Source organism: Ranitomeya imitator, chromosome 3, assembly GCF_032444005.1.
Source record: "Ranitomeya imitator isolate aRanImi1 chromosome 3, aRanImi1.pri, whole genome shotgun sequence".
NCBI lineage: Eukaryota > Metazoa > Chordata > Amphibia > Anura > Dendrobatidae > Ranitomeya > Ranitomeya imitator.
Window position 1 is genome coordinate 230,806,036 of NC_091284.1, and position 15,437 is coordinate 230,821,472.

At 40.8% G+C, this 15,437-nt stretch overlaps 1 protein-coding gene across 1 annotated transcript; it reads right to left on the bottom strand.

Moving 5' to 3' along the window:
• Positions 1–423: 423 nt before the first annotated feature.
• AVPR1B (arginine vasopressin receptor 1B) lies at positions 424–5,447 on the bottom strand. Its single transcript, XM_069760103.1, has 2 exons — positions 4,562–5,447; positions 424–1,495 (listed from the first exon to the last, which is right to left on the bottom strand). The coding sequence occupies exons 1-2, from the start codon at positions 5,445–5,447 to the stop codon at positions 1,215–1,217; spliced, it is 1,167 nt and encodes a 388-aa protein (XP_069616204.1). The 3' UTR covers positions 424–1,214.
• Between the last annotated feature and the right edge of the window lie 9,990 nt (positions 5,448–15,437).

The following is a 15,437-nucleotide window of genomic DNA, read 5'->3' on the forward strand; positions in this document are numbered from 1 at the left end:
CTTTCACTTTACGGCCGGCAGTCACAGTGCGGGAAGCAGAGACTGCAAGGGACCTGACGGACACCAGAATGTAAGTATGTGCTGTTTGTTTTTTTTTAGTTTTACGCTTGTAACCAGGGTAAACATCGGGTTACTAAGCGCGGCCCTGCGCTTAGTTACCCGATGTTTACCCTGGTTACCCAGGGACCTCGGCATCGTTGGTCGCTGGAGAGCTGTCTGTGTGACAGCTCCCCAGCGACCACACTACGATTTACCTACGATCACGGCCAGGTCATATCGCAGGTCGTGATCGTAGGTAAATCGTATAGTGTGACGGTACCCTTAAACTGAGAAACCGTGTGGATTTATGGATCGAGATAAAAGAGTAGCCAAAGGTTAAAGCATATATTTAATCACCTTAAGTGCAAACTAAACAATACACTATATACACAATGGTTACATGTATGCAAAGGTCAGATATGCAAATACAATAGAGGTATAACAAAATATATAAGCAGGTGGATCACGCCAATTACCGATTCAATGTTAGATCATGTGTGCGCTGGGGTGATGTCCCTCAGGAAGAGTGTTCCATGTGTTGAGGAGAAGGTGGAGAAACTGGAGGTGTCTGAGACAGTGAGTCTACTCGAACTGTGTGCACAGCCAGGCCCAGCTCCCATTGACTCACAGCAAGATGCAAAACAAGTCCAGGCAAGTTGTCCATTTCCCACGGTTATGGTGTTGTTGCTGCTGAATCTTTGGGATCCATGGTCTTGGTATTCTGTTAGGCTCACTACGTGAGTTGGATCCTCAAAGCCCAAGGTCTGTGTGGGTACACCGGCATAATTGTCAATGCAGCAAGAAGATGAGGAACACTTGGAAACAGGTAGCAGAGGTAAGGGAGGCCACAGACAAACAGGAGTTCTCGAAACCACAGAAAGTTAGCAGGGGTCCTGGAGACTGCAGACAGATAGCAGAGGTCCTGGAGACCACAGATAGGTAGTAGTGGTCAGGAAAGACTGCACAGACAAACTAAAAGTCTTAATACCAAGACACGTGTGTGTCTTGGTAGGCCTTAAATAGGCCTAGATGCATGATCACATGGGAGCACGCCAGTGCTACTTGCAAAGAGAGTTTAGCGTACTGTGGTGAAGGGAGCAGAGTACGAACCAGGGACAGTTGTGTAATATGATCTTTATCAAAATTAAAAATGCTTTTTTTTGTAAGGCACAGAATTAGAGAAGTGCTGATTCTACCACTGTATCTTCGTATGCTGGATATAGATCTCTAACGCTGTGGCATGTACCTTGCGTCTGCAGCGAATGAGTCCGGATTTGAGTCAAAAGGGTGTCCCGACGACTAGAGGCACTTCCTGTGCTATTCTGTCTACGGGCGTGAAGAAGCGGGATTCCTGGACATAATTGGGGACTGCTATAAAACATATAGATCCATGGATTACTACAGCTGCTCAGGCAGGGCAACAGCATTGTAATGGTGTATGCAAAATCTGAAGAGTCTAAAGAGGAAAAGAAGTAAATACATGTGAAAAGACATTTAAACCAACTTTAGCTAGTATATTCTATGCTGATATATACATAGTGTTCTAGCTAAATACAACGTCACATGTGGAATTCTGAAAAGAGCATATACCATTTGTAGTTATCATTAAAAAAAGTTATATGAACATATCTACAAATGAAACATACATAAAAAAGGAGAGGGTTGCGAGTAACAAAGACCGTGATGATATATCACTTTCTGATTAACAAGGGTCTGACTGCAGTAGTCTCCAATCACGTTGGGTTGCTGAACTATTGGCTGTAAATATAAAGTATAGATGTGAAAGGCCATGGTCACACGTTCAGTATTTGATCAGTATTTTACCTCAATGTTTGTAAGCCAAAATCAGGAGTGAAACAATCAGGGCAAAAGTATAATAGAAACACGTCACCACTTCTGTATTTTTCACCCACTCCTAATTTTGGCTTATAAATACTGAATATGTGAATGTGGCCTATGTTGCTTTCTTTTTTGGGAGTTATAGGTCCACAAACTACAATCTTTATACAGTTATATGAAAAAGTTTGGGCACCTCTATTAATCTTAAGCTTAATGTTTTATAAAAATAGTTTTTTTGCAACAGCTATTTCAGTTTCATATATCTAATAACTGTTGGACACAGTAATGTTCCTGCCTTGAAATTAGGTTTATTGTACTAACAGAAAATGTGCAATCTACATTCAAACAAAATTTGACAGGTGCATAAGTATGGGCACCCTTATCATTTTCTTGTTTTAAATACTCCTACCTACTTTTTACTGACTTACTACAGCACTTGTTTTGGTTTTCTAACCTCATCGATCTTTGAACTTCATAGCCAGGTGTATACAATCATGAGAAAAGCTACTTAAAGTGGCCACTTGCAAGTTGTTCTCCTGTTGGAATCTCCTCTGAAGAGTGGCATCATGGGCTCCTCAAAAACAACTGTCTAATGATCTGAAAACAAAGATTATTCAACATAGTTGTTCAGGGGAAGGATACAAAAAGCTGTCTCAGAGATTTAACCTGTCAATTTCCACTGTGAGGAACATAGTAAGGAAGTGGAAGAACACAGGTACAGTTCTTGTTAAGGCCAGAAGTGGCAGGCCAAGAAAAACATCAGAAAGGCAGAGAAGAAGAATAGTTAGATCAGTCAAGGACAATCCTCAGACCACCTCCAGAGAGCTGCAGCATCAACTTGCTGCAGATGGTGTCACTGCGCATCGGTCAACTATACAACGCACTTTGCACAAGGAGAAGCTGTATGGGAGAGTGATGCGAAAGAAGCCGTTTCTGCAAGCACGCCACAAACAGTCGGCTGAGGTATGCAAAAGCACATTTGGAGAAGCCAATTTCTTTTTGGAAGAAGGTCCTGTGGACTACTGAAACCAAGATTGAGATGTTTGGTCATACAAAAAGGCGTTATGCATGGCAGCCAAAAAACACAGCATTCCAAGAAAAACACTTGCTACTCACAGTAAAATTTGGTGGAGGTTCCATCAAGCTTTGGGGCTGTGTGGCCAATGCCGGCACGGGGAATCTTGTTAAAGTTGAGGGACACATGGATTCCTCTCAGTATCAGCAGATTCTTGACAATAATGTTCATGAATCAGTGACAAAGTTGAAGTTACGCAGGGGATGGATCTTTCAGCAAGACAATGATCCAAAACATGGCTCCAAATCTACTCAGGCATTCATGCAGAGGAACAGTTACACTGTTCTGGAATGGCCATCCCAGTCCCCAGACCTGAATATCATTGAACATCTGTGGGATCATTTGAAGAGGGCTGTCCATGCTCGGCGACCATCAAACTTAACTGAACTGGAATTCTTTTGTAAAGAGGAATGGTCAAAAATACCTTCATCCAGGATCCAGGAACTCATTAAAAGCTACAGGAAGCGACTAGAGGCTGTTATTTTTGCAAAAGGAGGATCTACTAAATTTTAATGTCACTTTTCTGGTGGGGTGCCCATACTTATGCACCTGTCAAATTTTGTTTGAATGCAGATTGCACATTTTCTGTTAGTACAATAAACCTCATTTCAAGGCAGAAACATTACTGTGCCCAACAGTTATTAGATATATGAAACTGAAATAGCTGTTGCAAAAAAACAACTTTTATAAAACATTAAGCTTAAGATTAATAGGGGTGCCCAAACTTTTTCATATAACTGTATAATTAGCCATGAATCAGAAGTCCCCCACTGTGTTGTGATCTAATATCTCCCCAAAAAATGTACTAACCTCTGTTGGTAAGAATTCCCTTGGGTCAATAAACCAGTCCTCAGATGAAACTTTAGAAATTTGAATGCTTAGGCTAGGTTCCCATTGCGTTAATGGGACCGCGCTAACGGACAGCGTTGCACGGCGAAATTAACGCCGTGCAACGCGTCCGTTAGCGCGCCCATTAACAGCAATGGGGACGCGCATCACTAGCGCGTGCCATTTTCGGCACGCGCTTGCGATGTGCCGGTGTTTTGTGGCACGCCGCAGACGCTGCTTGCAGCGTCTGAGGCGCGCCCGAGGTCCGTTCCCCGCTCTCGCAGATCAGAGATCTGCGAGAGCGGGGACGTTTAACGCGACCCCTTTATATCACATTGCGTTAGCGCAATCCACTAGTGCTAGGCGCTAAACGGATTGCACTAACACAATCTGAACCTAGCCTTAACGTAATAAATTCTAGCATATTATTATAGTGATGATATGGATAAGAGGGCAACAAACCCTTCCTACATCTCTCCACTTTCATAAACTTGAACTAGATGCCAGGAATGGTAAGCTCGATTTGAATCTCCAAGAAGGGACACCAGTCTGGAGCTGTATTGGCAGTAGTCTCTACCCTAGTTTGTCAACCAAGAAGATGTCTTTTTGTCATCCAGCAATTCACAAGGCATAGTGACTTAGCTACAGGTTGAGGACAACTTCTATACAACCATCAATAGTACGAACAACATACATGAAGCCATATTCTATAAATTAGTTTGGTTAGGATACATATTAGTGACAAAGTTCAAATAATAAATATATAGAAAGTAATCTTACCAACATCTGGTGCATTTTCATCCCACACTGACCACATTTGAACCCCGAAAAATGGTGTCCAGCATATAATGTATGAAAGGACAATTACAAAAGTCATTTTTACTGTTCTTATTTTTGCTCTTGAGATTGTCCGTATGCTACTGACTCTAGAAGGCATGACTTGGCCATTGCTTTCCCTTTGTCTTGCTCCATAAGTCTGCATTTTACCTTTGAGGTTCTTGCATATTTCACAACAGATCAAGCTGTAGCAGATCACCAGGATACCTACAGGCACAAGAAATATAGATATTGTGTTCCAAGTGATATAGGCTTTAGCCCCCCATGGGTATCGAAAATCAGCCCAGCAGTCTATTACTCCTGATTCTGGTTCAATTTCCTTAAGAGAGAAGATGAAAATTTGAGGGAGACTGAAGAGGCAGCTGATGATCCATGTGATCCCGATCATAATATAAGCATGTCTAGTTGGTTGTTGTATTGTTTTAAGTGGATGGCACACTGCTATATATCGGTCTACTGTCATCATCATGAGCATGTAAGTGGACACAAACATACTCATCACTTGGGTATACTTCACCAACCTACAAAGGAAATCAGATCCTATGAACCTGAAAGTAATGTCCCAAATCATTTGGGGAAGAATCTGGAAAAAAGCCACTGCAAGGTCAGTGTATGCAAGATGCACAATAAAAAGGTGCATACGGGTCATCTTCTTCCCTCTTCTGTAGATGGCAAGTAGCAAGCCTACATTTCCTAATGTTGTAATTGCTAAGACTGTTCCTAGAACAGCTACTTCAGCCTTAGCTAGATATTCATCTCTAGAGTCAGAAGAGTTGGAAGAAATGGTCAATTTTACAGCTGTTTCTATAGGATATTGGCTTGTATCCATGATTATGCACTTTTTTAAAATTTTCAAATATTCCACAATGGTGTAAAAAAAAAGGTCAGTAACTAGTTTTCATATAAGTATTTTGTACAAAATCTTTTTCAAATATCTACAAAAAACAAGTCTTCACATTAGATATCTGGGAAAATCATAAATTTCTTAATATTGTATTAAATTCAGTTTGCTTCTACATCATTGTAGGTGGTAGCAAGTATTTTAGAAAAAAAGAACTTTAGTTTTGCCTTTTTGTTCCTAATCAAAATTCCATAGGCTATACTTCTTTATCAATGTGTTCTTCGATGATCATATATCCCCTCGGAAAGCCTTGTGGGTATGAAATGTCCAAACACCATGATGTTTGCTAGAGCTGATTATTGAATAAATGTCACAGGTCTCTAGTTTCCTGTCTATATACATTTCCCATGCCTTCTCTCTGACATCAGTTGAATCAAGTTCTATGGAAACACCAATGAGGAGCTGATTTACAATTTGTTATGTGAAGGAAATTCTACCTGACTTCATAAAAGCCTCATGATTGATTCCCTGGATTAATTACTCACAGAAACATTAGAAATGCACAATAACTTGAAGAACATTATTTCTAAGAAAGCATTAGTTTATTATTATTATTTTTTTTAAAGAAAACATTATTCCCATTTGTTAAGGTTTCATGCACACACAGAGCCATGTGCATTAAGCCTGTATTGGCACAAAAACACTGCACATGCTTTACTCTGCACCACATTAAACACTGCATGAGGAGGCTGGGTTACAATCTAGAAGAATTTTGTAGATTTATTTGTGTATGTAAGTTGGAACAGGGCGGGGAAAAAAACAACTTCTACTCACCTCACCACTAACTGGTACAGCCACTCCACTGCTCATCACCTGCAATTTAGTACTCTTCTTTCCACTGTTGGGCGCCACATCTCCGGCAACTTCATTACAGCTCCGATCTTCTGGCCATGTCCAGACCTCAGAGACTACTCTGTGTCACAAGGTCATGACTTCAACACTTCAACGCCATGACCTTATGACTTGCAGTGACCTCTGGGATCAGGAAGCGGACAGAAGTCTTGGACATGCGTTGCACAACGGCAGAAGGAAGAGGAATAGATGGAGAACAGCTTTAGTGATTTGAAACCAAGAACTTTCCTCCAGCATACTATGTGTTGAGAGGGATTAATCAGCCATATAAAGGCTTGGGTTTTTGTGGAAAACCATAGAGTTTGTGGGAGGATGTCCACCTTATCTCCACCCCAAGGGTATGGTCTGGGTTTTAAATGGTTGGCCTCCAGAGGCATTCAATGGTAAGTATGGTGTGAGAGAGGAACTCCAGTGCTTTGCATCCTGAGAAGGAAAAACTGAACCAGTCAGTGGTTATTATCCTGAGCAGGTGGATCCCCTCAGATGCAGATATTGTATACCATTTGGGCTTGTTTTCTTGTTTTGCCCAAAGAGCTGTGTTCATTTTCACTTTGTGTTGGTTTATGCCACATGTATAACAAACCAACAGAATATTTAAATAGACAGTGTACCTGTGTCTACCTCCGTGTGCATCCGAGTGAGCTGATCTACCACAAAGGGTACACTGCATATCCAGCCTCTTCACTATTGGCCATGACTTTTGGCTACTTCCAGGTAGGAGCTCACAGTGCATCATAAGACTGTAATGTCAACGAAACCTTATAATGTGCAGTGATCTCCAGCCTAGAAAATTTGGCACACAATGATGGAAAGAAGAGGACCAGACATAAAGGTCAGCTGTGACATATTGTGTTTCTTTCTTCTTTTTTTTTCATCCGACGTTGATAAATAGAGCTTAAGTCGGATGTTCATAAGTTGGGGACTCTGTACATTTACTTAAAACTCCTAAACAATGCAGTATTACTCAAATAGTTTCTCATCAGAGCAATGCAACAAACTGGTATATAATAGAAGTTGGCTCTGAGATTCTAGAGAAATCTATGAGTACAAGGTTGACAGTCAATACAGGTTGCTCACTAGTCTTGGTCTGGTGCCTCCTCACTATTTGCGATGCCATCCTCCTTCTGTGCCGAGACTTTTGGGGCTTTTCCTGTGAATGCACACTTAGTACTTTGCTCTGCCCTTGACAGGGCTGAGAGAAGTACACATGCACAGAAGCACGATGCTGGGGACACTGTGTGGATGACATAGGACGCGTCATCCAAAAGACGCAAGAAGTAGGATGGCATTACAAGAAGAGAGGAGGCATAGTACCATAACCACCGACCCCTATCGGACCCAACCGTCCAGAAGGTGAGTATTATGAAAGGTATTTATGAAAAGTGGATAAGGGATGGCCACAGGACGAGGGGTACAGCAACAATCATCAGCAAACACAACCAAAGATTAGATAATATAATATGAATATTTACTAACCAGTTTATAAAACAATGTAAAGGATGGTAGGTAAACCGTGTATAGGTAACAAATATAATGATAGCAGTTGCTCTCAATAACACCGATAAGAGTATACGCAGGTACACTTAAACAGAAGTGACAGTAATATGAGAGCAAGAAGTAACCCTTTCTATGCATAAATCAATAAAAGGACAGTATTGTGCTAATACTTTAGTAATCACCAATTTGGAGCACTTTTCGGAGTCTCTTATAGAAGAGGCATTTTCTCCTAACTTGCTGGAACTCTATAAGGCTATTTATATATACGCATATATATTCAAATGTGAGAAGGTACCTGTACGTCCTGAAACATAAGTAGAAGGGTCCTTGCTGGGCTGAGTCCTGAATAATCAGCAAAGCCGTTTTGAAGTTCTTAGGTAATGCCGATTTCTCCAATGCTTTGCTTCCCTAAGTCCTTTGAGATAAGGCCTCACGTGGCCTAGCTAGCTGTGTACTTGGTTGATCTCACCGAGTCGGCTCATGTCAAGCCGAACAACGCATCCCAGGGTCACCAACAAAAGATCCAGAGTCACCTATCCATATTTTCTCCAAGGATCCACAGCTTCACTACCACCCAGACTCTGTCTACTCCCAACCACCCACCAACCATCAAAAACCCCTGCTCTCCAACTACTCGCAGCTGCCCTCTACTTGCCAGATCATATATTATTTCACAAGTCTCCAATAATACAGTAAACTGTGATTAATCCTTACATTTTTCTTGTCTTGGAGTCTGCATTGGTGGCATATATACAGCATATTAGAATGCTGGTATATGAGAGCCTTACCTCATATGGTAGAAACCTGGTGACAGGTTCCCTTTAAATATTTGCAGCTTTTTTTGTTGTGTTTTTCTGAGCAGTTTTGTCACAAAAAATTGTAGTTTCCTAGTACCAGGAAAGTGAATGAGATTCCTGCTTATTTTTTCCTTGCAGATTTGAAGCTGTTTCAAATCTGCAGCATGTAATTTCTGCAGTATTTTTGCAGCATTTTTAAATGAATAGTGGAAAAAAGCAGGAAAAAAAAAAAAAATCAAAAAGTACACATTTTACTGAGATTTTCCTGCTGCAAATATTGAACATATGCACATAGCCTATAGAGGTTTTAGAACATCTAGACAACTTCTATTTCAGACAAGGCCATGCATATTTCAGTAAGACAATGCTAAATCACATATTCCATCCACCGCAACAGCATAGATTCACAGAAGAATTATTCAGGTGATGAACAAACAGCCCGCAGTCCAGACCTTTCACATAGAAAACATTTGCTGCATTAAGAATTTTATGAAGCAAAAGAAAACAGAAAAGACTCAGGACTGTTCAGCAACTAGAATCCCACATCAGACAAGAATGAGGACAATATTCCTCTCAAAACATCAGCAAATGGTCTCCACAGCTCCCAGATGTTTACAATAAGAAGAGGGGATGAGGACTTTTTGAGATGTGTTGTTGCCATCAATTTCTAAATTAATTTTCAAAATTAAAAGGAAAAATGTCTAAGGCTATGTGCACACGTAGGAAATGTGGTGCAGAATTTTCTGCACTAAATCTGCATCTGCAGATTTGATGCAGTTTCTATGCAGTTTCTGCGCAGTTTCTATGCAGTTTTTATGCAGTTTCTGTGCAGTTTCTGTGCAGTTTCTATGCAGTTTCTATGCAGTTTCTGTGCAGTTTCTGTGCAGTTTCTGTGCAGTTTCTGTGCAGTTTTTGTGCAGTTTCTGTGCAGTTTCTATGCAGTTTCTGTGCAGTACAATGTAAATCAATGTGAAAAGAAAAAAGCTGTGCACATGGTGCAGAAAAATCTGCGCAGAAACGCTGCAGAACTGCACAAAAGAAGCGACGTGCACTTCTTTGAAATCTGCAGCGTTTCTGCGCAGATTTTTCTGCACCATGTGCACAGCTTTATTTTTTTCACATTGATTTACATTGTACTGTAAATCACAGTGCAGTTCTGCTGCGTTTCTGCAGCAGAAAAATCTGCTGCAGTTCTGCACCAATTCTGCACTAAATCTGCATCGTGTGCACATACCCTAACGGTCATCTTCTGATCGATGTTCTGCTGAGAATAAAATATGGCTGCCCCTCTAGTATTATTACAATTTCATTACACACCAGATCTTCATGTCTTCTTAGGTGGCCGTAATAAAGTTAGCTGAATTTTAGATTCCTTATTACAGTCAGTAGCTTATTTATGGAAGCAAACTTACTATAGTTCACTGTAGTATCTACAGTACAGACCAAAAGTTTGGACACACCTTCTCATTTAAAGATTTTTCTGTATTTTCATGACTATGAAAATTATACATTCACACTGAAGGCATCACAACTATGTATTAACACATGTGGAATTATATAATTTACAAAAAAGTGTGAAACAACTGAAAATATGTCTTATATTTTAGGTTCTTCAAAGTAGCCACCTTTTGCTTTGACGACTGTTTTGCACACTCTTGGCATTCTCTTGATGAACTTCAAGAGGTAGTCACCGGAAATGGTCTTCCAACAATCTTGAAGGAGTTCCCAGAGATGCTTAGCACTTGTTGGCTCTTTCGCCTTCACTCTGCGGTCCAGCTCACCCCAAACCATCTCGATTGGGTTCAGGTCTGGTGACTGGAGGCCAGGTCATCTGCGTAGCACCCCATCACTCTCCTTCTTGGTCAAATAGCCCTTACACAGCCTGGCGGTGTGTTTGGGGTCATTGTCCTGTTACATAGTTACATAATTACATAGTTACATAGTTATTAAGGTTGAAGGAAGACTATAAGTCCATCTAGTTCAACCCATAGCCTAACCTAACATGCCCTAACATGTTGATCCAGAGAAAGGCAAAAAAAAACCATGTGGCAAGAGTAAGCTCCACATTGGGGAAAAAAATTCCTTCCCAACTCCACATACGGCAATCAGACTAGTTCCCTGGATCAACGCCCTATCAAGGAATCTAGTGTATATACCCTGTAACATTATACTTTTCCAGAAATGTATCCAGTCCCCTCTTAAATTTAAGTAATGAATCACTCATTACAACATCAAACGGCAGAGAGTTCCATAGTCTCACTGCTCTTACAGTAAAGAATCCACGTCTGTTATTATGCTTAAACCTTTTTCCCTCCAAACGCAGAGGATGCCCCCTTGTCCCGGTTTCAGGTCTATGATTAAAAAGATCATCAGAAAGGTCTTTGTACTGTCCCCTCATATATTTATACATTAACATAAGATCACCCCTTAGTCTTCGGTTTTCCAAACTAAATAGCCCCAAGTGTAGTAACCTATCTTGGTATTGCAGACCCCCCAATAACCTTGGTCGCTCTTCTCTGCACCCACTCTAGTTCAGCTATGTCTTTCTTATACACCGGAGACCAGAACTGTGCACAGTATTCTAAGTGTGGTCGAACTAGTGACTTGTATAGAGGTAAAATTATGTTCTCCTCATGAGCATCTATGCCTCTTTTAATGCATCCCATTATTTTATTTGCCTTTGTAGCAGCTGCCTGACACTGGCCACTGAATATGAGTTTGTCATCCATCCATACACCCAGGTCTTTTTCATTGACGGTTTTGCCCAGAGTTTTAGAATTAAGCACATAATTATACATCTTATTACTTCTACCCAAGTGCATGACCTTACATTTATCCCCATTAAAGCTCATTTGCCATTTATCAGCCCAAGCTTCTAGTTTACATAAATCATCCTGTAATATAAAATTGTCCTCCTCTGTATTGATTACCCTGCAGAGTTTAGTGTCATCTGCAAATATTGAAATTCTACTCTGAATGCCCCCTACAAGGTCATTAATAAATATGTTAAAAAGAAGAGGGCCCAATACTGACCCCAGTGGTACCCCACAGCTAACCGCTAGCCCAGTCCGAGTGTGCTCCATTAATAAACACCCTTTGTTTCCTATCCCTGAGCAAGCTCTCAACCCACTTGCACATGTTTTCCCCTATCCCCATTATTCTCATTTTATGTATCAACCTTTTGTGTGGCACCGTATCAAAAGCTTTTGAAAAGTCCATATACACTACATCCACTGGGTTCCCTTGGTCCAATCCGGAACTTACCTCTTCATAGAAACTGATCAAATTAGTCTGACATGAACGGTCCCTAGTAAACCCATGCTGATACTGGGTCATGAGGTTATTCCTCTTCAGATACTCCAGTATAGCATCCCTTAGAATGCCCTCCAGGATTTTACCCACAGTAGAGGTTAAGCTTACTGGCCTATAGTTTCCGAGTTCAGTTTTTGTCCCCTTTTTGAATATTGGCACCACATTTGCTATACGCCAGTCCTGTGGTACAGACCCTGTTAATATTGAGTCTTTAAAGATTAAAAATAATGGTCTATCAATGACTGTACTTAATTCCTGCAGTACTCGAGGGTGTATCCCATCCGGGCCCGGAGATTTGTCAATTTTAGTGATTTTTAAACGCCGCCACACTTCCTGCTGGGTTAAGCAGGTGACATTTAATGGGGAATTTTTATCACTAGTCATTTTGTCTGCCATGGGATTTTCTTGTGTAAATACTGACGAAAAAGAAACATTTAGCATATTGGCTTTTTCCTCATCCTCATCCACCATTTCACCCAGACTATTTTTAAGGGGGCCAACACTATCATTTTTTAGTTTCTTACTATTTATGTAGTTAAAGAATATTTTAGGATTATTTTTACTCTCTCTGGCAATGAGTCTCTCTGTCTCAATCTTTGCTGCCTTGATTTGCTTTTTACAGAATTTATTTAATTTTCTGTATTTATTTAATGCCTCATCACTACCTACTTCCTTTAATTCTCTAAATGCTTTCTTTTTGTCACTTATTGCGCCCCTTACAGCTCTATTTAGCCATATTGGTTTCCTCCTATTTCTAGTATGTTTATTCCCATACGGTATATACTGTGCACAGGTCCTATCCAGGATGCTAATAAATGTCTCCCATTTTCTTTGTGTATTTTTGTGTCTCAGGATATCGTCCCAGTTAATTGCACCAAGATCCTCTCTCATCCGTTGGAAATTTGCCCTCCTGAAGTTTAGTGTCCTTGTAACCCCTCTATTACACATCTTTTTAAAGGATACATGAAAACTTATTATTTTGTGATCGCTATTACCCAAGTGACCCCCAACCCTTATATTTGATATGCGGTTTGGCCTGTTGGTTAATATTAGGTCTAGCAGTGCCCCCCTTCTTGTTGGGTCCTGAACCAGTTGTGAAAGGTAATTGTCTCTTATACAGTAGTTGTCAAAAACCGATTACCTTTACAGGTTTCTGTTCCCCAATCTATTTCAGGGTAGTTGAAGTCCCCCATAATAATGACTTCTCCTTGAGTCGCAGCTTCATCTATTTGCTTTACGAGGATATTCTACATTGCTTCCATTATTTTTGGAAATTTATAGCAAACCCCTATCAGTAATTTATTATTCCCCCCCCCCCCCCCCCCTTATCGCCACTCACAGGGATTCTACATTTTCATTAAATTCACCTATATTATCACGCAGGATGGGTTTTAAGGACGATTTTACATATAGACACACCCCACCCCCTCGCTTATCTGTACGGTCATTTCTGAACAGACTATAGCCCTGCAAGTTAACAGCCCAGTCATGGCTCTCATCCAGCCATGTCTCAGATATCCCCACCATGTCATAATTATGCTCCAACAACATTAGTTCTAATTCGTCCATTTTGTTGGCGAGGCTTCTGGCATTAGTATACATACATTTTATGTATCTCTCTGCACCTCTATTCTATTGTTGAAAAATAAATTATGGTCCAACTAAATGCAAACCGGATGGAATAACATGCTGCTGCAAGATTCTGTGGTATGCCTTCAATTTTGAATAAATCCCCAACAGTGTCACCAGCAAATCACCCCCACACCATCACACCTCCTCCTCCATGCTTCACGGTGGGAACCAGGCATGTAGAGTCCATCCGTTCACCTTTTCTGTGTCGCACAAAGACACGGTGGATGGAACCAAAGATCTCAAATTTGGACTAATCAGACCAAAGCACAGATTTCCACTGGTCTAATATCCATTCCTTGTGTTCTTTAGCCCAAACAATTCTCTTCTGCTTGTTGCCTGTCCTTAGCAGTGGTTTCCTAGCAACTATTTTACCATGAAGGCCTGCTGCACAATTTCTCCTCTTAGAGATGTGTCTGCTGCTAGAACTCTGTGTGGCATTGACCAGGTCTCTAATCTGAGCTGCTGTTAACCTGCGATTTCTGATGCTGGTGACTCGGATAAACTTATCCTCAGAAGCAGAGGTGACTCTTGGTCTTCCTTTCCTGGGTTGGTCCTCATATGAGCCAGTTTCTTTGTAGCGCTTGTTGGTTTTTGCAACTGCACTTGGGGACACTTTCAAAGTTTTCCCAATTTTTCGGACTGAATGACCTTCATTTCTTAAAGTAATGATGGCCACTCGTTTTTCTTTACTTAGCTGCTTTTTTCTTGCCATAATACAAATTCTAACAGTCTATTCAGTATGACTATCAGCTGTGTATCCACCAGACTTCTGCTCAACACAACTGATGGTCCCAACACCATTTATAAGGCAAGAAATCCCACTTATTAAACCTGATAGGGCACACCTGTGAGGTGAAAACCATTCCCGGTGACTATATCTTGAAGCTCATCAAGAGAATGCCAAGAGTGTGCAAAGCAGTCATCAAAGCAAAGGGTGGCTACTTTGAAGAACCTAGAATATACAGTAAGACATATTTTCAGTAGTATCACACTTTTATATAATTCCACATAGTCATGAAAATACAGAAAAATCTTTAAATGAGTAGGGGTGTCCCAACTTTTGGTCTGTACTGCATTTTCTTTATCAATAAAGAAATACAGTGTGAAGCTGCTTATCCTACAAGGTCATGTTCACATGATGCGCTTGTGTTTCAAAAATGTTGTAAAAACTAAGCAATTGTATTGCATTGAGAATGCATCATGTGAACTGTTATGACCTGGTGGTTAAGAGGCCACACTGATATGACCTGGTGGCTAAAACGCAACATGGAACGAGCTCTGAGAAGGTGGTATCTCTACTGACCGCAGTCCCTAATCGTAACAACACAACTAGAAATAGCCGTGGGATGTTCCTGACACTCCCTAGACACCTCGTCACAGCCTCAGATATAGCTACCCCTAAAGAAGGAAATAGAAAGCTATCTTGCCTCAGAGAAACCCCCAAAAGGAAAGATAGCCCCCCACAAATATTGACTGTGAAAGGAGAGGGAAATGACGAACTCAGAAATGAAATTAGAATTCAGCAAAGGGAGGCCAAAACTAAACTAGATAGACAGAGAGCAAAGGATACTGTGCGGTCAGTATTAAAAACTAAAACTAAAAACTAAAAAATCCACGCAGAGTTTACAAAACTGAACTCCACACCGACTCACGGTGTGGAGGGGCAAATCTGCTTCCCAGAGCTTCCAGCTAGCCTGAATAAGACATAGTGACAAGCTGGACAAAAGAGACAAAATGCAAAGCAATAGAGTCCAAACAAATGGACAAACAAAACTAGCAAAACTTATCTTTTGCAGACAAGGCCAAGTTCATGGGTTGAACTAGATGG

Bases quoted from the DNA above. Each gene is read 5' to 3' on its own strand.
- AVPR1B (XM_069760103.1), bottom strand. From the start codon at position 5,447: ATGGATACAAGCCAATATCCTATAGAAACAGCTGTAAAATTGACCATT. The intron at 1,496-4,561 runs GTAAGATTACTT...TTTCCTCTTTAG, and splicing joins TGAAAATGCACCAGATGTTG to ACTCTTCAGATTTTGCATAC.